The sequence below is a fragment of the Rattus norvegicus genome, chromosome 13 (assembly GCF_036323735.1).
Source record: "Rattus norvegicus strain BN/NHsdMcwi chromosome 13, GRCr8, whole genome shotgun sequence".
Classification (NCBI taxonomy): domain Eukaryota; kingdom Metazoa; phylum Chordata; class Mammalia; order Rodentia; family Muridae; genus Rattus; species Rattus norvegicus.
The window spans coordinates 54,557,428-54,580,815 of record NC_086031.1 but is presented as its reverse complement, the minus strand read 5'-3'; the positions used below and the strand labels follow the sequence as shown (position 1 = coordinate 54,580,815).

Genomic DNA, 23,388 nt, shown 5'->3' with positions numbered 1-23,388 from the left:
CAAGTTTCATGGCTTATATTCACGTTTGCTTCTATTTCAAAGTTCTGGATGAGCGCTAGTTTATAACTGCGTGAAGAATATTATGTTGTTTCTCCACCCATGAGAGAGCCACAGGTTATGCTTATTGTCTTTGTAGACAGACAAAGAAAAATAATGATAATTAATAATTGCTTGGTAACCAACTTCACATATTCTTCTTACATAAATTATAAAGTGGTAATCTCTCTCTCTCTCTCTCTCTCTCTCTCTCTCTCTCTCTTATTTGGACAAACATGGTGAGCAATCCAAAGAATTTGATAGCTACAATAAAAGGCAAAGGCTATTTGCTGATTAATTCTCAAAACTTTCATGGAATGCTTAACCAAGAGCTGTTCCAATAGAACTGTGCTTTGATGTTCTTCTCTGTCCAGAATGTGCAGTTGAAAAGACTGCTTTATTCTAGATGGTTTTCCTTGATTGTGATGCCGATGGAAACAAATGGTGCTAATGAATTCGTAAAAACCATGCCCATGAATAAAATAAAATAAAATAAAATAAAATAAAATAAAATAAAATAAAATAAAAAAGCGGGATCCGTAAACACACTTTAACATCAATGATAGACATCAGTTAATGGCAAAAGGATAAAAAAAGTTACTCCAAGAGGCAAGATGATGTAGCCATTTAATATCTGAAAAAAGAATAGAGAGGACCAAATCTAATTAGAAAAGCGTGGGAAAGATGAACTACATACCCATCAAAGGAAAAAACTTCACACTAAGATGATATTGCAATTCTAAACATCTACACAAAGGCATCTAAGTTCATAAAAGAAACAGTACTAAAATATATACTGATAACCCATCCCCCCAACACACGTGAATGCAGCCCATGATCAAAATTAGTGTTCCTTTACCATCTCATGGTCAGCAAATTGAGATATTTTTAGGGAGTTAAATAAATTTGGCCAACAAGGCTTCACTTTAAAATGAAAATGGCATATAAACAAGAGAGCCAAACAAGTCCTTGGCATCTGCTCTCTGCAAGAGAGGACAATTCTATCCTCAGTACCTTGCTGAGTGTGAAGGGGATATAGCATATCACTCATCCCTTGGCTACCAAGGCCTCTCAGAGCAAATAAATAAACTATAAGAATAGAAGTGTCACCATAAATGAGAAGAAGCATATAAAATTGTTGCCTTTTATTCCTTGCTACAACATTCCAGTACCAAATGTATTAAAATATCAGTATTGGTTTGGCAAAATTCAGAAGACCATCTTAACAGCAGATTGCCCTGGGCAATAAGGCTCATTTGTATATTTTACAGACTTGTATGCTACTGTCTCTGGCCAACACACAATTTTCTCTTCATATAGTAAGAAAACAAAAAGTGACATTTTCTTGCTTCTGAGATAGCCCCACACACTGTAAAGACAACCAAGGCACACATTTCAGATCTCCAAAATATTCAATCTTTGAATATAAGTCAAAGAATCCAAAAGAATTTCCAGTCTTGTACCAACCCCAGAATACAAACTACAAACTACAATGCTGTAGACTGTAAATTTAAATTCTGAAGGAAGCAATACATGTTTTAGTCACCGAAGATGTAGGTTGAATGATAACAATTTGACCCCTCATTTGATGCCTACTTCTGTCAACTCTTAAACCCCAGAACCATTTTAATTCACTTCAATACAAGTTGGGTAAAACACTCCAACTTCTTTTGAAAGCAGTTTGACAGTCACACTCACTGCATAACAAACTTTACCTCAGGGCTGGCAACTGACCACAGTAAGGAATACATCACTTAGATTTTCCACTATCTCAGATCACTTTGGGGAATTTGAAATCCTACCTGCCTTCTCTCCCAAAATGCTCACTAAAAATTTCTCTAGCATTTGTTGTGTACTTATTCTGAATATCATAACAAATTTTGGACAGCCATGCCAAATCTGAGGTTGATAAGCATTTCCCCATTACATCATCTATTCTTCGAATATTACCTCAAACTATTAAAAAGCTAGAAAAAAAAAACAACTCATGCTATATTGCTCCAATTCTACTTGCAGCTTGCAATATCTGAACAAACATTTATATAAGTAATAAGGAAGTACTCTTAATTAACTAAAACAATGACACAGGTAATACAAATAAATTGTGAATAGGTAGAGTTTGTGTAGAAACAGGTAATATAGAAAAGGTGAGTCCATGTTCCAGAGAAACTTAGGACTAATGTTAGGAAGAATGTATGGAATTCTTTTGCAAAAAGATAATAAATTTAATAAACCAAAGTTGGTTCACATGTTTATTAGTGCTTTTTTTATTCATTTTAAACAAGTTTTATCTCTCCCGACATTTAATCTTCCTAGTCTCCCAAACTACCCAGTTTTATGTTTTTAATCTCTCTGTCTCTCTTCTAAATAAGAAAAATAAAAAGCATTGTATCTTGAGGAGCAGTTTGTAGAAAGTAATGAAACAAAGAATTATAAATATAGGAACAAATGATAATAGATATTTTATAGAAACCAAGAAAAATATATTTCTCATGTTAAAGAATGGATTTAAAGAAATGGATGGTGGGTATTACCAAACATTTTACTAGAAGTTTCTTTTTCCATTTTTATTACTCATGTTATTAATAGAGTTGACTCATATAGAGGTACTAAGGCAAAGTAGAATTCATGAAAGGTTACTAGTTTAAGACGATAGCACTGCCAGTGAAATAATTTTATTTTATTTAAAAAATTTATTTACATTTCAGTCCTTTCCCCTGATTCCTGGTCCCCTCTCTCACAGTTCCTCATCCCATTCCTCCTCCCCCTTGCCTCCTAGCTGCCTGGTTGGGACCCCCAAGGAGTCTGGGTTACTTGAGACTCCTGGTCTTCCTATGGGGTCACCCTCCCCTTCAGCTTCTTCTTTCCTCTAATTCAACCATAGGAGTCTCCGACTCTAGTCCAATTGTTGGGTGTATCTGCTGCTGTCTCAATCAGTTGCTGGTAGGGCCTCTCGGAGGATAGCCATGCTAGGCTCCTGTCTGTAAGCACCTCATAGCATCAGTAATTGTGTTAGGTCTTGGATTTTCTCCCTCCCCATGAGATGGATCCCAAGTTGGACCACTCATTGGACTTCATTCCTTTAGTCTCTACTTCATATTTGTCCCTGCAGTTCTTTTAGACAGGAACAATTTGGGTCAGACATTTGACTGTGGTTTTGTAACCCTATCCTTCCTCTCCCTGCTGTCTACGTATTGTACATTGACTCTTCCAATTCCCTCTCCTCATTGTTGGGCATTTTGGCTAAGCTCAACCCCATTGAGTCCTAAATGTCTCTCACCTCCGGAGTCTCTGGGACTTGCTAGAGGATCAGACCACCTCCCACGCAGAAGGCTACATGTTTCCTATTCATTCTTCTGGCCTATGGGCTTCTCTCGTGCCCCTACCCCATACCCAATCTTCTTCCCCTTTCCCTCCTCCCATTCCCCTCTACAGGCAAATTCCTCCCTCCCTCTACCTCCCATGATTATTTTTCCCTCTTCTAAGTGGGTTTGTTGGGTCTTTTCTGCTTGTTACACTTATGATCTGTGGGTTGTATCCTAGAGATTTAGTACATTTTGACTAATATCCACGCATCAGTGACTGTATACCATGCAATGTAATTTTGGGTCTGTGTTAGCTCACTCAGGATGATTTTTCTAGTTTTACCCATTTGCCTGCAAAATTCATGATGTCCTCACTTTTAGATGGCTAGTATTCCATTATGTAAGTGGACTCATTTTCTGTATTCATTCTTTGGTTGAGGGACATCTAGGTTGTTTCCTAGTGTTCTTGTGGTACAGTGGGTCATTATTTGGGTATATGCCCAAAAGTGGTATAGTTTGATCTTCAGGTAGATCTATTTACAATTTTCAGAGAAACCACCAGATTGATTCTCCAAGTGGTTGTACCAATTTGCAATCCCACCGGCAATAGAGGAATGTTTTTCTTTCTCCACATCTTTGCCAGCATATGTTGTCACTTGAGGTTTTTTTTTCTTCATTTTTATTAAATTGGGTATTTGTTATTTACAATTAATTGTTATTCCCTAAGTTTTTGAACTTAGCCATTCTGTGTTAATGTGAAGTAGAATCTCAGTGTTGTTTTGAATTGCATTTCTCTTAGTTCTTAGTTCATGACTAAGAACTTTGAACATTTCATTAAGTGCTTCCCAGTCATTTGAGATTCTTCTGTTGTGAATTCCCTATTTAGCTCTGTTCCCCATTTTTAATTGGATTATTTATGTTTTTAGATGTTAACTTCTTAAGTTCTTTATATATTTTCAACATTAGTCCTTTATTGAATGTAAGGTTACTAAAATTTTTTTCTGAATCCTAGGTTTGCCAATTTGCCTTAATGATAGTGTTTGTGGCCTTAAAGAAGATTTTTAGTTTATGAGGTCCCATTTATCAACGTCGATCATAGAGCCTTAGACATTAACATTATGCTTAAGAAACTTTCCCCTGGCTTCCTGGTTGCTGCCGCTGCAGAGAGCCCCTGGGCAGCACCCCACGAGCGAACCTGAGCCTCAGGACCACAGGTAAGACTAAATTTTCTGCTGCAAGAAAGCTGCCTGGTGAGCTTGGGACACACGGAAGCAGAATTTCTCTAGGACCGGGCACGTTCTGTGTTTACCGGAAGTCCCACACCCGCGGATCCCGGCCCGCAGCAGCTCTCTGCTCCCAGACCCGGTAAGAGAGAGACCCAACCGCCTGGTCAGGTGGGCACTCCTGAGGCTGCAGAGCGGAAGAGACCACCAACACTGCTCACCCCTGCCCACATCCCTGGCCCAAGAGGAAACTGTATAAGGCCTCTGGGCTCCCGTGGGGGAGGGCCCAGGAGCGGCAGGACCCCTGTGCCTGAGACACCACCAGAACCAGAAGGAAACAGACCGGATAAACAGTTCTCTGCACCCAAATCCCGTGGGAGGGAGAGCTAAACCTTCAGAGAGGCAGACAGGCCTGGGAAACCAGAAGAGACTGCTCCCTGCACACACATCTCGGACGCCAGAGGAAAAAGCCAAAGACCATCTGGAACCCTGGTGCACTGAAGCTCCCGGAAGGGGCGGCACAGGTCTTCCTGGTTGCTGCCGCTGCAGAGAGCCCGTGGGCAGCACCCCACGAGCGAACTTGAGCCTCGGGACCACAGGTAAGACCAAATTTTCTGCTGCAAGAAAGCTGCCTGGTGAACTCAAGACACAGGCCCACAGGAACAGCTGAAGACCTGTAGAGAGGAAAAACTACACGCCCGAAGGCAGAACACTCTGTCCCCATAACTGACTGAAAGAGAGGAAAACAGGTCTACAGCACTCCTGACACACAGGCTTATAGGACAGTCTAGCCACTGTCAGAAATAGCAGAACAAAGTAACACTAGAGATAATCTGATGGCGAGAGGCAAGCGCAGGAACACAAGCAACAGAAACCAAGACTACATGGCATCATCGGAGCCCAATTCTCCCACCAAAGCAAACACGGAATATCCAAACACACCAGAAAAGCAAGATCTAGTTTCAAAATCATATTTGATCATGATGCTGGAGGACTTCAAGAAAGACATGAAGAACTCCCTTAGAGAACAAGTAGAAGCCTACAGAGAGGAATCGCAAAAATGCCTGAAAGAATCGCAAAAATCCCTGAAAGAATTCCAGGAAAACATAAATAAACAAGTAGAAGCCCATAGAGAGGAGACACAAAAATCCCTGAAAGAATTCCAGGAAAACACAATCAAACAGTTGAAGGAATTAAAAATGGAAATAGAAGCAATCAAGAAAGAACACATGGAAACAACCCTGGATATAGAAAACCAAAAGAAGAGACAAGGAGCTGTAGATACAAGCTTCAACAACAGAATACAAGAGATGGAAGAGAGAATCTCAGGAGCAGAAGATTCCATAGAAATCATTGACTCAACTGTCAAAGATAATGTAAAGCGGAAAAAGCTACTGGTCCAAAACATACAGGAAATCCAGGACTCAATGAGAAGATCGAACCTAAGGATAATAGGTATAGAAGAGAGTGAAGACTCCCAGCTCAAAGGACCAGAAAATATCTTCAACAAAATCATAGAAGAAAACTTCCCTAACCTAAAAAAAGAGATACCCATAGACATACAAGAAGCCTACAGAACTCCAAATAGATTGGACCAGAAAAGAAACACCTCCCATCACATGATTGTCAAAACACCAAACGCACAAAATAAAGAAAGAATATTAAAAGCAGTAAGGGAAAAAGGTCAAGTAACATATAAAGGCAGACCTATCAGAATCACACCAGACTTCTCGCCAGAAACTATGAAGGCCAGAAGATCCTGGACTGATGTCATACAGACCCTAAGAGAACACAAATGCCAGCCCAGGTTACTGTATCCAGCAAAACTCTCAATTAACATTGATGGAGAAACCAAGATATTCCATGATAAAACCAAATTTACACAATATCTTTCCACAAATCCAGCACTACAAAGGATAATAAATGGTAAAGCCCAACATAAGGAGGCAAGCTATACCCTAGAAGAAGCAAGAAACTAATCGTCTTGGCAACAGAACAAAGAGAATGAAAGCACACAAACATAACCTCACATCCAAATATGAATATAAAGGGAAATAATAATCACTATTGCTTAATATCTCTCAATATCAATGGCCTCAACTCCCCAATAAAAAGACATAGATTAACAAACTGGATACGCAACGAGGACCCTGCATTCTGCTGCCTACAGGAAACACACCTCAGAGACAAAGACAGACACTACCTCAGAGTGAAAGGCTGGAAAACAACTTTCCAAGCAAATGGTCAGAAGAAGCAAGCTGGAGTAGCCATTCTAATATCAAATAAAATCAATTTCCAACTAAAAGTCATCAAAAAAGATAAGGAAGGACACTTCATATTCATCAAAGGAAAAATCCACCAAGATGAACTCTCAATCCTAAATATCTATGCCCCAAATACAAGGGCACCTACATACGTAAAAGAAACCTTACTAAAGCTCAAAACACACATTGCACCTCACACAATAATAGTGGGAGATTTCAACACCCCACTCTCATCAATGGACAGATCATGGAAACAGAAATTAAACAGTGATGTCGACAGACAAAGAGAAGTCATGAGCCAAATGGACTTAACAGATATTTATAGAACATTCTATCCTAAAGCAAAAGGATATACCTTCTTCTCAGCTCCTCATGGTACTTTCTCCAAAATTGACCATATAAATGGTCAAAAAACGGGCCTCAACAGGTACAGAAAGATAGAAATAATCCCATGTGTGCTATCGGACCACCACGGCCTAAAACTGGTCTTCAATAACAATAAGGGAAGAATGCCCACATATACGTGGAAATTGAACAATGCTCTACTCAATGATAACCTGGTCAAGGAAGAAATAAAGAAAGAAATTAAGGACTTCTTAGAATTTAATGAAAATGAAGGTACAACATACCCAAACTTATGGGACACAATGAAAGCTGTGCTAAGAGGAAAACTCATAGAGCTGAGTGCCTACAGAAAGAAACAGGAAAGAGCATATGTCAGCAGCTTGACAGCACACCTAAAAGCTCTAGAACAAAAAGAAGCAAATACACCCAGGAGGAGTAGAAGGCAGGAAATAATCAAACTCAGAGCTGAAATCAACCAAGTAGAAACGAAAAGGACCATAGAAAGAATCAACAGAACCAAAAGTTGGTTCTTTGAGAAAATCAACAAGATAGATAAACCCTTAGCCAGACTAACGAGAGGACACAGAGAGTGCGTCTAAATTAACAAAATCAGAAATGAAAAGGGAGACATAACTACAGATTCAGAGGAAATTCAAAAAATCATCAGATCTTACTATACAAACCTATATTCAACAAAATTTGAAAATCTTCAGGAAATGGACAATTTCCTAGACAGATACCAGGTATCGAAGTTAAATCAGGAACAGATAAACCAGTTAAACAACCCCATAACTCCTAAGGAAATAGAAGCAGTCATTAAAGGTCTCCCAACCAAAAAGAGCCCAGGTCCAGACGGGTTTAGTGCAGAATTCTATCAAACCTTCATAGAAGACCTCTTACCAATATTATCCAAACTATTCCACAAAATTGAAACAGATGGAGCCCTACCGAATTCCTTCTACGAAGCCACAATTACTCTTATACCTAAACCACACAAAGACACAACAAAGAAAGAGAAGTTCAGACCAATTTCCCTTATGAATATCGACGCAAAAATACTCAATAAAATTCTGGCAAACCGAATTCAAGAGCACATCAAAACAATCATCCACCATGATCAAGTAGGCTTCATCCCAGGCATGCAGGGATGGTTTAATATAAGGAAAACCATCAACGTGATCCATTATATAAACAAACTGAAAGAACAGAACCACATGATCATTTCATTAGATGTTGAGAAAGCATTTGACAAAATTCAACACCCCTTCGTGATAAAAGTCCTGGAAAGAATAGGAATTCAAGGCCCATACCTAAACATAGTAAAAGCCATATACAGCAAACCAGTTGCTAACATTAAACTAAATGGAGAGAAACTTGAAGCAATCCCACTAAAATCAGGGACTAGACAAGGCTGCCCACTCTCTCCCTACTTATTCAATATAGTTCTTGAAGATCTAGCCAGAGCAATCAGACAACAAAAGGAGATCAAGGGGATACAGATCGGAAAAGAAGAGGTCAAAATATCACTATTTGCAGATGACATGATAGTATATTTAAGTGATCCCAAAAGTTCCACCAGAGAACTACTAAAGCTGATAAACAACTTCAGCAAAGTGGCTGGGTATAAAATTAACTCAAATAAATCAGTTGCCTTCCTCTATACAAAAGAGAAACAAGCCGAGAAAGAAATTAGGGAAACGACACCCTTCATAATAGACCCAAATAATATAAAGTACCTCGGTGTGACTTTAACCAAGCAAGTAAAAGATCTGTACAATAGGAACTTCAAGACACTGAGGAAAGAAATTGAAGAAGACCTCAGAAGATGGAAAGATCTCCCATGCTCATGGATTGGCAGGATTAATATAGTAAAAATGGCCATTTTACCAAAAGCAATCTACAGATTCAATGCAATCCCCATCAAAATACCAATCCAATTCTTCAAAGAGCTAGACAGAACAATTTGCAAATTCATCTGGAATAACAAAAAACCCAGGATAGCTAAAGCTATCCTCAACAATAAAAGGACTTCAGGGGGAATCACTATCCCTGAACTCAAGCAGTATTACAGAGCAATAGTGATAAAAACTGCATGGTATTGGTACAGAGACAGACAGATAGACCAATGGAATAGAATTGAAGACCCAGAAATGAACCCACACACTTGATTTTTGACAAAGGAGCCAAAACCATCAAATGGAAAAAAGATAGCATTTTCAGCAAATGGTGCTGGTTCAACTGGAGGGCAACATGTAGAAGAATGCAGATCGATCCATGCTTATCACCCTGTACAAAGCTTAAGTCCAATTGGATCAAGGACCTCCACATCAAACCAGACACACTCAAACTAATAGAAGAAAAACTAGGGAAGCAGCTGGAACACATGGGCACTGGAAAAATTTCCTGAACAAAACACCAATGGCTTATGCTCTAAGATCAAGAATCGACAAATGGGATCTCATAAAACTGGAAAGCTTCTGTAAGGCAAAGGACACTGTGGTTAGGACAAAACGGCAACCAACAGATTGGGAAATAATCTTTACCAATCCTACAACAGATAGAGGCCGTATATCCAAAATATACAAAGAACTCAAGAAGTTAGACCGCAGGTAAACAAATAACCCTACTAAAAAATGGGGTTCAGAGCTAAACAAAGAATTCACAGCTGAGGAATGTCGAATGGCTGAGAAACACCTAAAGAAATGTTCAACATCTTTAGTCATAAGGGAAATGCAAATCAAAACAACCCTGAGATTTCACCTCACACCAGTGAGAATGGCTAAGATCAAAAACTCAGGTGACAGCAAATGCTGGCGAGGTTGTGGAGAAAGAGGAACACTCCTCCATTGTTGGTGGGATTGCAGACTGGTAAAACCATTCTGGAAATCAGTCTGGAGGTTCCTCAGAAAATTGGACATTGAACTGCCTGAGGATCCAGCTATACCACTCTTGGGCATATACCCAAAAGATGCCTCAACATATAAAAGAGACATGTGCTCCACTATGTTCATCGCAGCCTTATTTATAATAGCCAGAAACTGGAAAGAACCCAGATGCCCTTCAACAGAGGAATGGATACAGAAAATGTGGTACATCTACACAATGAAATATTACACAGCTATCAAAACAACGAGTTTATGAAATTCGTAGGCAAATGGTTGGAACTGGAAAATATCATCCTGAGTGAGCTAACCCAATCACAGAAAGACATACATGGTATGCACTCATTGATAAGTGGCTATTAGCCCAAATGCTTGAATTACCCTAGATCCCTAGAACAAACGAAACTCAAGACGGATGATCAAAATGTGAATGCTTCACTCCTTCTTTAAATGAGGAAAAAGAATACCCTTGGCAGGGAAGGGAGAGGCAAAGATTAAAACAGAGACTGAAAGAACACCCATTCAGAGCCTGCCCCACATGTGGCCCATATATATACAGCCACCCAATTAGACAAGATGGATGAAGCAAAGAAGTGCAGACCGACAGGAGCCGGATGTAGATCTCTCCTGAGAGACACAGCCAGAATACAGCAAATACAGAGGCGAATGCCAGCAGCAAACCACTGAACTGAGAATAGGTCCCCTATTGAAGGAATCAGAGAAAGAACTGGAAGAGCTTGAAGGGGCTCGAGACCCCAAAAGTACAACAATGCCAAGCAACCAGAGCTTCCAGGGACTAAGCCACTACCTAAAGACTATACATGGACTGACCCTGGACTCTGACCCCATAGGTAGCAATGAATATCCTAGTAAGAGCACCAGTGGAAGGGGAAGCCCTGGGTCCTGCTAAGACTGAACCCCCAGTGAACTAGTCTATGGGGGGAGAGCGGCAATGGGGGGAGGGTTGGGAGGGGAACACCCATAAGGAAGGGGAGGGGGGAGGGGGGTGTTTGCCCGGAAACCGGGAAAGGGCATAACACTCGAAATTTATATAAGAAATACTCAAGTGAATAAAAAAAAAAAAAAAAAGAAACTTTCCCCTGTGCCAGAGTTTGAGCCTCTTTCCCACATACTCTACTATTCAATTCAGACTATCGGGTTTTATGTTGAGGGCCTTCATCCACTTGGATATAAACTTTGATCAAGGTGATAATTTTCATTCTTCTACATGCAGATTGCCAGTTAGATCAGTACCATTTATTGAAGATGCTTTCTCTTTTCCACTGCACGTTTTTGGCTTCTTTGTCAAAGAATAAGTGTCCATAGGTGTGTGGGTACTGGGTCTTCGATTATATTCCATTGATCAAACTGTCTCTGTACTAATATCATGTGATCTTGATCACTATTGGTTTGTAGTACAGCTTGAGGTCAGGGATGGTGATTTCCCCTGGAGATCTTTAAATGTTGAGAATTGTTTTGACTATCCTGGATATTTTGTTTTTCCATATTAAACTGAGAATTTCTCTTTCCATATCTGTGAAGAATTGTGTTGAAATTTTGATGAGGATTGCATTGAGTCTGTTGATTGCTTTTTGCTAAGGTGGCAATTTTCACTATATTAATCCTACAAATTCATGAGCACAAAAGATTTTTCCATTTCCGAGTTCTTCTTCAATTTTTTTCTTTGAAGATTTTGTCCTACAGTTCTTTCACTTGCTTGGTAAGAGTCACACCAAGAATATTTTATACTGTTTGTGTCTATTGTGAAGTTATTGTTTCTCTAATTTTTTTCTCAACTTATATATCATTTGTATAAAGGAAGGCTACTGATTTCTTTGCGTTAATTTTATATCCTGCCACTTTTTTGAAGTAGTTTATCAGCTGCAGGAGTTGTGCAGTGTAATTTTGGTAGTTATGTATACTATCATATCATCCACAAAAAGTGATACCTTGACTTCTTCCTTTCTAATTTGTATCCCCTTGATAACTTTTGTTGTCTAATTGTTCTAGCTATAACTTCAAGTACTATATACAATTTCTAGGGACAGAGTGTGCAGCCTTGTCTCATCCCTGATTTTAGTGGAGTTGCTTCAAGTTTCTCTCCATTTAATTTGATATTAGCTATTGGTTTGCCATGTATTGCTTTTATTATGTTTAAGTGTGGGGCTTGAATTCTGATCTCTACAAGACTTTTAACATAAAGGGATGTTGGATTTTGTCAAATTATTTTTCATTATCTAATGAGATGATCATGTGATTTGTTTTTCTTTAAGTTTGCTTATATGGTGGATTATGATGATGGACCTGCTTATACTGACCCATCCTGTTTTCCTGGGAGGAAACCTACTTCATTGTGCTGCATGTGTTATTGTATTTGGCCTGCAAGAATTTTATTGAGTATTTTTGGATTGATATTCATAATTAATTTGCCTTGAAGTTCTCTTTATTTCTTTGGTCTTTGAGTAGTTTAGGTATCAGAGTAACTGTGACTTCATAAAATGAATTAGGTAGGGTTTGTCGTGTTTCTATTCCCATTTTGTGGAATAGTTTGAGGAGTATTGGTATTAGCTCTCCCTTAAGTGTCTGATAGAATTCTGCACTAAACCATTTGCACTTGCCTTGACCATTTCTATTTTCTTAGGCGTTGTGGGACTGTTTCCACAGTTTACCTGCTCTTAGTTTAGTTTTGGTATGTGGTATCTGTCTATAAAATGATCTAAGACAAAGTAGAATTAAAGAAAGGTCACCAGTTTAAGATGATAGCACTGCTTGTGGTAGAACTTTGAAAGGAAATGTCATCCACTTTCCATTCGCACAATAAATCACTGGTCTCCAAGAACTAAAATTTCAAAATAACAAATTTTAATAAATGAGAATTAAGGTTTTCAATATTTTCACAACTCTTTTGAGTTTTGTTTTATGAAAGGTATATTTCTATATTTAATACAATAACTGACTTATAAATTAATTTATACCAATTTTTCTCCATGTTTTACTATTTTTACATAGTTTTTCTGATGAAATTAGATACCTTCCATCACTTCATGCAGTGACAGGCATCGTAACTTCAAATAAGCCCCAAGACAAAGTGCTTCCTGACAATGGTAATGAATATGACAGAGAGTCAATAGAGTTGAAAAATCGCAGATAAATAAATATAAAAGTTAAGAAAAACATTCAAAAAACTTTTATAAGGTATCAAAAAGAAAATTAGAATATATGAATCTAAGTTTTTGTATTTTTATTTATGTGTGGGATGTATGTATATATAAATATATATGTACATTAATGAGTATATATGAATAACTAAGATTCATAAATCATGATATCTTAATTTATATGACAATATAGAGCTGCACTTATATCCATTGCTTATATTTATACATATCCAAAATAAATACTCTTAGATACATATCTTTATTTTTAATATTTTGCTTGTAAACAAAAAATTAAAAAGTCAAAGAAAATAACAAAATATATAATACCATAGAGTCAAATGCTTTTCATTATTAAACTCAACATCTGATTGAACACTATGGCATTTTTCAAAATACAGAGATAGTGATTTTATAAATTATGTATCATAGATTTAATTGTATTGACTTGAGCATCCTCTAAGGCAGCAGTATATACTCAAAAATAATGCACCAACTGAAATAAGTATGTAAGATCTATATGCTATATAAACTTGGTCACAGAATTACATACAGTTAACCCTTAATGAGTGACATATTTCTTTTATCTTAGCCTATAATGAAGTAAAATTTTCCCAATTTCCTTTTCTTTCTGCTTCACATTCATCATATTCCAAGTTTGCACACAACTACTTAAGGGGTAGTGAAAATCTAATTCCAGGGTCAATGCAGAATAAAGAGACGAATGACTGATGCCTATCAACAAGGACAGAAGCATTGGCAGAAAATGACTAGGCTGCAGACAAGCTCAAAACACAGAAATAAATCTCACTGGAAATTTTAGGCAGCTAATATGAACTAATGATTCTTCATCATGAAAGAAGAACAAAACATGTGATTAGTCTAGTGTTAGTAGAGCAAGGAAATGGAATTTATCTTAAAACTGTGTGTAAGACAAGAAAAGCATTTCTCAACATTTCAAATTCACATTGAGGACACAGTGAATGTACAAATGGGTCTGAATCTTCACCTCAGCTTTCTGACAAATGTTTTGCTTACCACTGCACTTCCAGCCTGCCGAGAATACATCTAGCATCTCTCAGCAAGTATTGTGCTGTTTGGGGAAGGTAAGATAGACAGGATTTTGGCCAAGATGATCACGCCTATGTTTCTCATATAAAGAGTTAGAACTTACTGCAAATTAAAAAAAAAGACATCCAACAACATATAGATAATTTTTCTCAGTTAATGTATAGAAAAAGATGAAGTTTTTGTAAAACAGTAATATAGTTTGACTTTCTTATGTCGATTCCCAAAGTAAATGCTGTGATCTTAATAGATTGTAAGAGAAGGGAGAAGTCAATATGAAATCCAGCTGTGACATATCTTAAAGTATGAATCTCGGTCAAGGTACCTTGTCTCAAATCTCAGTAACAATACTGCTTTTCTGTGTGTGGATTCATTTCACTTAGCACAAAATGCCAAGGTTTACTCGTGTTGTTTTCTTAGTATTAAAAAAAGGCAAAATTTTAATAAAGAGTAGTATTGTGCTAGCATGAATAAAAAATGGAGAAATTGGGCTGCAGTAATGGCTCTGCCATTAAGATCACTTGTTGCCCTTGGAGAGGACTGCTTCCCAGCATCCCCTTGGTAGCTCACAACCATCTCTAACGCCAAGTCCAAGGATCTGTTACCCTTTTCCGACCTCTATACACACCAGCCACACATATGTATATACATACATGCAGGAAGAACTCTTATGCAGGTAAAATAAACAAATCTGAAATATAAAAGGAAGAGAGAGAGAGAGAGAGAGAGAGAGAGAGAGAGAGAGAGAGAGAGAGAGTGGAAGGTGTTTGTGAAAGGTACAAATTACTATGTGTCAAATGAATAAATTCTGGGTATGTTATACTAGGCAGTGTGAATGAAGCTATTATATTAATGCATTGTGTACTTGAAATGCTCAGAAAGAGGTTCAAGAGAAACAGCCTTAGTTCAATATTGTACAACTCAGCAAGTAAAGCAGCTCCTGAAGTCTATTTGCCTGAATTCTCGATTCTAGCTATTTATCCATAGATATCTTTAACACGAGATCCAGAAACTAGTAAAGATCTGTATAATCCTTAGCATTTGAAAAGAAAAACAAACTATATCAAGGTTTTAAGACTTTTAAAATCTATATTATTTTGAAACATCCTCCATTATATAAGTTAATAATACATATTAATAGTATAAAATATTAATATAATTTAGAATTAATTTGTATAATGTCGATCTTCAGATAGAATAATTATTTGACTAATATATGTTTTCACTCTTAATGTCTTCCTAAACCTTCAGATTGTATCTTTTTAAAATTTTTTTATTGAATATTTTTTAATTTACATTTCAAATGTCATTACCTTTCCCGGTTTCCTGTACATAAGCCCCTTATCCCATGCCCTTTCCTTCTTCTATAAGGGTGTACGCCTCTCCATTTACCCCCCTCCCACCCCCCGACATTCCTACACTGAGGGTCCAACCTTGGCAGGACCAAGGGCTTCTCCTTCCATTGATGCCCAACAAGGCCATCCTTTTATACACATGCAGTTGGAGTCATGGGTCAGGCCACATATATTTTTTGAGGTAGTGGTTTAGTCCCTGGGAGCTCTGGTTGTTTGGCATTGTTGTTCTTATGGGGTTCCAAGCCCGTTCAGCTCTTTTAATCCTTCCTCTAATTCCTCCAAAGAGGGTCCTTTTCTCAGTTAAATGGTTTGCTGCTGGCATTCGCCTCTGAATTTGACATGTTCTGGCAGTGTCTTTAGGAGACATCTATAAATGGTTCCTGTCAGCATGCACTTTTTAACTTCATCAATCTTATCTAGTTTATTGACTGTATATATATGAGCCACATGTGGGGCAGGCTCTGAATGGCTGTTCCTTCAGTCTGATCCAAACTTTGCCTCCATATCCCCTCCTATGAATATTTTTGTTCCCCCACTAAGTGAAGCATCCACATTTTGATTATCCGGATTTCTTCTTGAGCTTCATGGGGTAGGTGGATGTATCTTGGGTATTTTGAGCTTTTGGGCTAACATCCACTTATCAGTGAGTGCACACAAGGTGTGTTTTTCTGTGATTGGGTTACCTTACTCAGGATGATATTTTCTAGTTCAATCCATTTGCCTATGAATTTCATAAAGGCATTGTTTTGATAACTGAGTAGTACTCCATTGTGTAGATTCACCACATTTTCTATATCCATTCCTCTGTTGGAGGGCATCTAGCTTCTGTGTAGCTTCTGACTATTATAAATAAGGCTGCTATGAACATAGTGGAGCATGTGTCTTTGTTGTATGTTGGAGCATCTTTTGCGTATATGCCCAAGAGAGGTATAGCTGGGTCCTCAGGTAGTTCAATGTCCAGTTTTCTGAGGAACCTCTAGACTGATTTCCAGAGTGGTTGTACAAGTTTGCATTCCCACCAACAACAGAGGGAGTGGAGTGTTTATCTTTCTCCACATCCTTGCCAGCATCTGCTGTCACCTGAGTTTTTTTATCTTAGCCATTCTGATTGGTGTGAAGTGGAATCTCAGGATTGTTTTGATTTGCATTTCCCTGATGACTAAGGATGTTGAGAATTCCTTTAGGTACTTTTCAACCATTTGATATTCCTCAACTGAGAACCTAAGCAACAGAAACCAAGACTACATGGGATCATTAGAACCCAGTTCTCTGGGGGGAGGGTGACAATGTGGGGAGGGTTGGGAGGGGAACACCCATAAGGAAGGGGAGGGGGGAGGGGGATGTTTCCCGGAAACCGGGAAAGGGAATAACACTCGAAATGTATATAAGAAATACTCAAGTTAATAAAAAAAAAAAAACAAAACAAAACAAAAAAAAAAAAGAACCTAGTTCTCCCGCCAAAGCAAATACTGGATTTCCAAACAAACTGAAAAAGCAATATTTATATTTAAAAATCACATTTTATGATGATGATGGAGGGCTTTAAAAAGGACATAAATAATTCCCTTAAAGAAATACAGGACAAACAGAAACACTTAAAGAGGAAACACAAAAACCGTTAAAGAATCCCTTATAGAATTGCAGGAAAACACAACCAAACATTTGAAGGAAATAGAAAAACCATCCAGGATTGAAAAATGGAAATAAAAAACAATAAAGAAAGCACAAAGTGGGAGAAACCTGGAGATAGAAACCTAGGGAAGAGATCAGGGGTCATAGATGCAAACATCACCAACAGAATACAATAGATAGAAAAGAGAATCTCAGGGGCAGAAGAAACCATAGAAAACAGTGCCACAACTATCAAAGATACTTAAAATGCAAAAAGCTCCTAGCACAAAACATCCACGATATTCAGGACACAGTGAGAAGATCGAACCTAAGGACAACAGGTATAGAAGAGAGTGAAGACTCCCAACTTAAAGGCTCAGTACATATCTTCAACAAAATTATAGAAGAAAACTCCTCTAACCTAAAGAAACAGATGCCCGTAAGTATACAAGAAGCCTACAGAACTCCAAATAGATTGGACCAGAAAAGAAATTCCTCTCATCACAGAAAAGTCAAAACACCAAATGCATAAAACAAAGAAAGAATATTAAAAGGAGTTACGGAAAAATATCAAGTGACATATAAATGAAGACCTATCAGTATTACACCAGACATCTCACCAGAGACTATGAAAGTCAGAAGATCCTCGGCAATTGCCATACAGACCCTAAGAGGACACAAATGCCAACCCAGGCTACTGTATCCAGCAAAAATCTAAATTAATATAGAAAAAGAAACCAAGATAATCCTCGACAAAACCAAATTTACAAAATAACTTTCTACAAATCCAGCCCTACAAAATAGATGGAAAACTCCAACACAAGGAGGGAAACTACACTCTAGGACAAGCAAGAAAGTAATCTCCTTGTGATGACACCAAAAGAAGAGAGACAGGCAAACAGAATTCCAACTCTAACAATAAAAATAACAGGAAACAACAATCACGATTAATTTAATATCTCTTAAAATCAATGGACCCAATTCCCCAATTGTCTATGTCTTTTTGACATAGACTAGCAGACTGTATATTTAAAGAGGACCAGGCATTTTGCTGCATATAGGAAACACACTTCAGAGACAAACACAGATGCTACATCAGAGTAAAAGGCTGCAAAACAACTTTCAAAGCAAATGGTCTGAAGAAACAACCTGGTGTAGATTTATTCTAATATCGAAAAAAATCAACATTCAACCAAAAGTTATCAAAAAAGTTAAGGAACAACATTTCCTATTCATCAAAGGAAAAATCCACCAAGGTGAACTCCCAATCTTAAATACCTATACTCCAAATACAAGGACACCTACATTCACAACAGAAACCTTACTAAAGCTCAAAGCACACATTGTACCTCACAGGATAATAGTAGGAGATTTCAACACCCCACTCTCATCAATGGAAACAGATTGTGGAAGCAAAAATTAAACAGAGACTTAGCAAATCTAACAGAAGTTATGAAACAAAAGGACTTTACAGATATTTATAGAATATTTCATCCTAAACCAAAAGAATATACCTTTTCCTCAGCACCTCATGGTACCTTCTCCAAAACTGACAATATAATCAATCACAAAACAGGCCTCAATAGATACAAGAAGTTTGAAATAATCCAATGCATTCTATCAGATCACCATGAACTAAGGCTGGTCTTCAATAACAACAAAAACAACAGAAAGCCCACATATACATGGAAGTTGAACAACACTCTACTCAATGATAACTTGGTCAAGTAGGAAATAAAGAAAAAAAATTACATGCATTTGAGAATTTAATGAAAATGAAGGCACAACTATCCCAAACTGATAGGACACAATGAACCCAGTGCTAAGAGGAAAAATCATAGCTCTGAGTGCCTCCAAAAAGAAATAGGAGAGAGCATATATTAGCAGCTTGACAGCACACCTGAAAGTTGGCAAATACACCCAAGAGGAGTAGAGGGCAGGAAATAATCAAACTCAGGGTTGAAATCAACCAAGTAGAAACAAAAGGGACTATACAAAGAGTCAAGAAAATGAGGAGCTGGTTCTTTGAGAAAATCAACAAGACAGATATACCCTTAGTCAGACTAAGCAGAGATCAGAGAGTGTATCGAAATCAACAAAAGCAGAAATGAAAAGGGAGTCAAAACAACAGAATCTGAGGAAATTCAAAAAATCATCAGATCCTACTGCAAAAGCATATATTCAACAAAACTGGAAAGTCTAGAGGAAATGGACAACTATCTAGACAAATATGAGGTACCAAAGTTAAATCAGGATCAGATAAACCAACTAATCAAACCCATAACTCCTAAAGAAATTGATGCAGTTATTAAAAGTCTCTCAACCAAAAAGAGCCCAGAACCAGATGTTTAGTGCAGAATTCTATCAGACCTTAATAGAAGACCTCATACCAATACTGTCCAAATTATTCCACAAAATTGAAACATACAGAACACTAATCATTTCCTTCTATGAAGTCACAATTATCTTTATACCTAAACCACACAAAGACCCAACAAATAAAGAGAACTTCAGACCAATTCCCTTAGGAATATCAATGTAAAAATAAGAAAATTCTTGCAAACTGAACCCAAGAACACATCAAAATCATCATCCGTCATGATCAAGTAGGTTTCATTCCATGGATGCAAGTATGGTTCAATATGCAGAAATCCATCAATTTAATCCACTATATAAACAAACTCAAAGAAAAAAATGACATGATCATTTTATTAAATGCTGAGAAAGTATTTGACAAAATTCAACAGCACTTCATGATAAAAGTCCTGGACAGATCAGGAATTCAAGACCCATACCTAAACATAGTAAAAGCAATATACAGCAAACCAGTAGAGAACACTAAACTAAATGGAGAGAAATTTGAAGCCAGTCCAGTAAAATTAGGGTCTAGACAAGGCTGCCCACTGTCTCCTACTTACTCAATATAGTACTCGAAGTCCTAGCCAGAGGAATCAGACAAAAGGAGGTGAAAGGGATACAAATTGGAAAGGAAGAAGTCAAAATATCACTACTTGGAGATGGTAAGATAGTATACTTACTTGATCCCAAAAGTTCAATCAGAGAACTACTAAGCCTTCTAAACAACTTCGGCAAAGTGGATGGGTATAAAATTAACTCAAACAAATCAGTAGCCTTCCTCTACTCAAAGGATAAACAGGCTGAGAGAGAAATTAGGGAAATGACACCCTTCACAATAGTCCCAAACAATATAAAATACCTTGGTGTGACTCTAAGCAAACAAAGGAAAGATCTGTATGACAAGAACTTCAAGTCTCTGAAGAAAGAATGTGAAGATCTCAGAAGATGGAAAGACCTCCCATGCTCATGAGTTACCAGGATTAATATAGTAAAATGGCCATTTGGCCAAAAGCAATGTACAGATTCAATGCAATCCCCATCAAAATTCCATTTCAGTTCTTCATAGAGTTAGAAAGAGCAATTAACAAATTCATTTGAAATAACAAAACCCAGGTTATTGAAAAGTATACTCAACAACAAAAGAACTTCTGGAGGAATCTCTGACCTCAAGCAGTATTACAGGGCAATAGTGATAAAAACTGCATGGTATTGGCACAGAGACAGGCAGATAGATCAGTGGAACAGAACTTGAGACCCAGAAATGAACCACACACCTATGGTCACTTGATATTTGACAAAGGAGCTAAAACCATCCAATGGTAAAAAGAGAGCATTTTCAATAAATAGTGCTGGTTCAACTGGAGGTCAGCATGTAGAAGAGTGCAAATTAACCCATTCCTATTGCCCTGCGCAAAGCTTAAGTCCAAGTGGATCAAGGACATCCACGTCAAACCAGATGCACTCAAACTAATAGAAGCAAAGGTGGTAAAGAGTCTTGATCACATGGGCACTGGGGAAAATTTCCTGAACAAAACACCAATGGCTTATGCTCTAAGATCAAGAATCGACAAGTGGGACCTCATAAAACTGCAAAGCTTTTGTAAAGCAAAAGACACTGTCATTAGGACAAAACGGCAACCAACAGATTGGGAAAAGATCTTTACCAATCCTACATCGGATAGAGGGCTCATATCCAAAATATACGAAGAACTCAAGAAGTTAGACCGCAGGGAGATAAATAACCCTATTAAAAATGGGGTTCAGCTTGTATCTTAAAGTCCACCTCTTAGGACTGACAAATTAAACAGCACAGTTCTTTCAGTACAGACTAAGAATTTAATAAATCACACAAAGGCAAAGAAGTATGTGACTTCTGTGAACTATGGTCATTAATTTCTTGGGGTTAACTACAGCACTTATGGAACTGATTTACTGAAATTCTTAAATAATGCCTAAAATGAATTAACAAATGCAGTCTAAAATGTAACATTATTTTGCAATCTTCTTTTTGAAAATAAAAATATATTAATGTGAAAAAAATGTATATATGAATCTCTCACTATGAAATTCTGAATGTAGTCTTTCATAGCCAATTTCTTTAACACACCTGAAATCATATATTAACGCACTGAGGAATGAGACAAACAAAAGGTACTTACTTGAGATGCTATTTCTCGAGACTGACACAAAGGAGGAGAAAAGAAATACACAAAATACAGTTTAGACAGTGACTGGACCATACATTAATGAAATAGTAACATGGAAAAAATATGACATATATGCACATTACACTTATAATGCAATAATGTGTTTACTTAATGTAAGGCTTTTGATCAAAGTCAGGTAAAGCATAAGGTATGATTTTTTTAATGTCTACCGAATATTCTGTTTTCTCAGATTGAATAAGTAGAATAGATACTAACATACATGACTGTAAAATAACTGAAACAATTAATGAAAAAGGAATACTTTAAATATTCAATTACATTATGTACTAATTGTTGGTAATGATAGCAGTATGAAATGACATTCAAGAAAGTTGTGTTTAAATAAAATCTGAAGTATAGAAGACATGGACTGGCATTTATTTTATAATATAATTTTATTGTTGATAAAGGTATTTTTTCACTAAAGTCATATATTTTTACTTAAAATGTCTTCTATATTCACTCATGAATAATTTACCCTAAGGGAATCAGTCTGACAGCTTTCTGTTCTTCTCCTCTGTTATGTGTGCTATGCATTGCTTGGTGCTTTGGACTTACTGATTAGGTCTGCATCATAGAAAAGACAATGGAAGCTTCTAGAACCATGGCAGAAGACTTCCTGATCTCAAAAAGATCATAACAAACCCTTTAATTCAAAAACTAAATGAAAATTCTATTTCCTAAGATCTGGAACTCTTCTGAGGTTTTACTTAGAGAAAACTGGCATTTAATCTGTACAATTTAATTGATCATCCTAAGTTTTTTGTTGTTGTTGAACCATCTGACACCGGACAAATATGATGGTAGGTTTCAATTCCTCAGACCTATTCATTTTTTATTTGTGTTTATTAGAGAGAATTAATTCCTTTTTTTCACATTAAACCCAATGTCATAACTGCGTTCCTTCACTGTAAAGATGTTCCTGCAAACTGTAAAACTATGATTGATTGTGGTTATATAATCCATCAATCATATTCACATAATCTCCTAGTGAAGAATGAGAAGAAATACACTCACTTTTAAAATAAGTGTCCAGGAATGAAACTTCACTTTACATGATGGATTGGTATTAGACTTTTCATGTTGAAAAAGAATATTCAACTCAGCTGTAGTAGGTAGTGTGTACTGCATACACAATGATGTTACTTTGGGCAGTAAACTGTTGTTGAATGTTTAATATACTCTACCTCTGTGTTATCTAGAGAACTGAAATATAAACAATTAAATAAAATGTGTCAAATGATAAATTACATTCAAAAGTAGGAAAACAGGATCCGTCAGCTTAGATCAGTTTCCTTTTATATTGACAGTGACATTTATTTTAAAAACATATACATAAATTGGAGGCACAGGGTTTAAAAAGCATTTCAGTGAGAATTTTTCTTGTGAAGGATAGAATTAGTTAAAATGTAACTAAGTACTCCTTGACAACAACAGAAATATTCACCCATTCTTTCCCTATTTTAACATGTTATTCGGTATACAACAGAGCTTATTTTCAACAGTACAAAATGGTTGACAGGAATATGGGTGGTCCTACCAAAGAAATCAACTGCAGCATTTAAACTCATAAAACCTA

At 37.1% G+C, this 23,388-nt stretch overlaps 1 protein-coding gene across 10 annotated transcripts in view; it reads right to left on the bottom strand.

Moving 5' to 3' along the window:
* The window catches only part of Kcnt2 (potassium sodium-activated channel subfamily T member 2), a 395,059-nt gene that overhangs the window by 29,074 nt on the left and 342,597 nt on the right, over positions 1-23,388 (bottom strand). For 6 of the 10 annotated variants that reach the window (XM_017598802.3, XM_017598803.3, XM_063272313.1 and 3 more), the window contains one exon: positions 21,762-21,782. The exons of the other annotated variants lie outside the window; for them this stretch is intronic. In XM_017598802.3, coding sequence (XP_017454291.1) covers positions 21,762-21,782 — 21 coding nt within the window. Of the gene's footprint in view, positions 1-21,761; positions 21,783-23,388 lie in introns of those variants that run through there. 10 annotated transcript variants of the gene reach the window in all.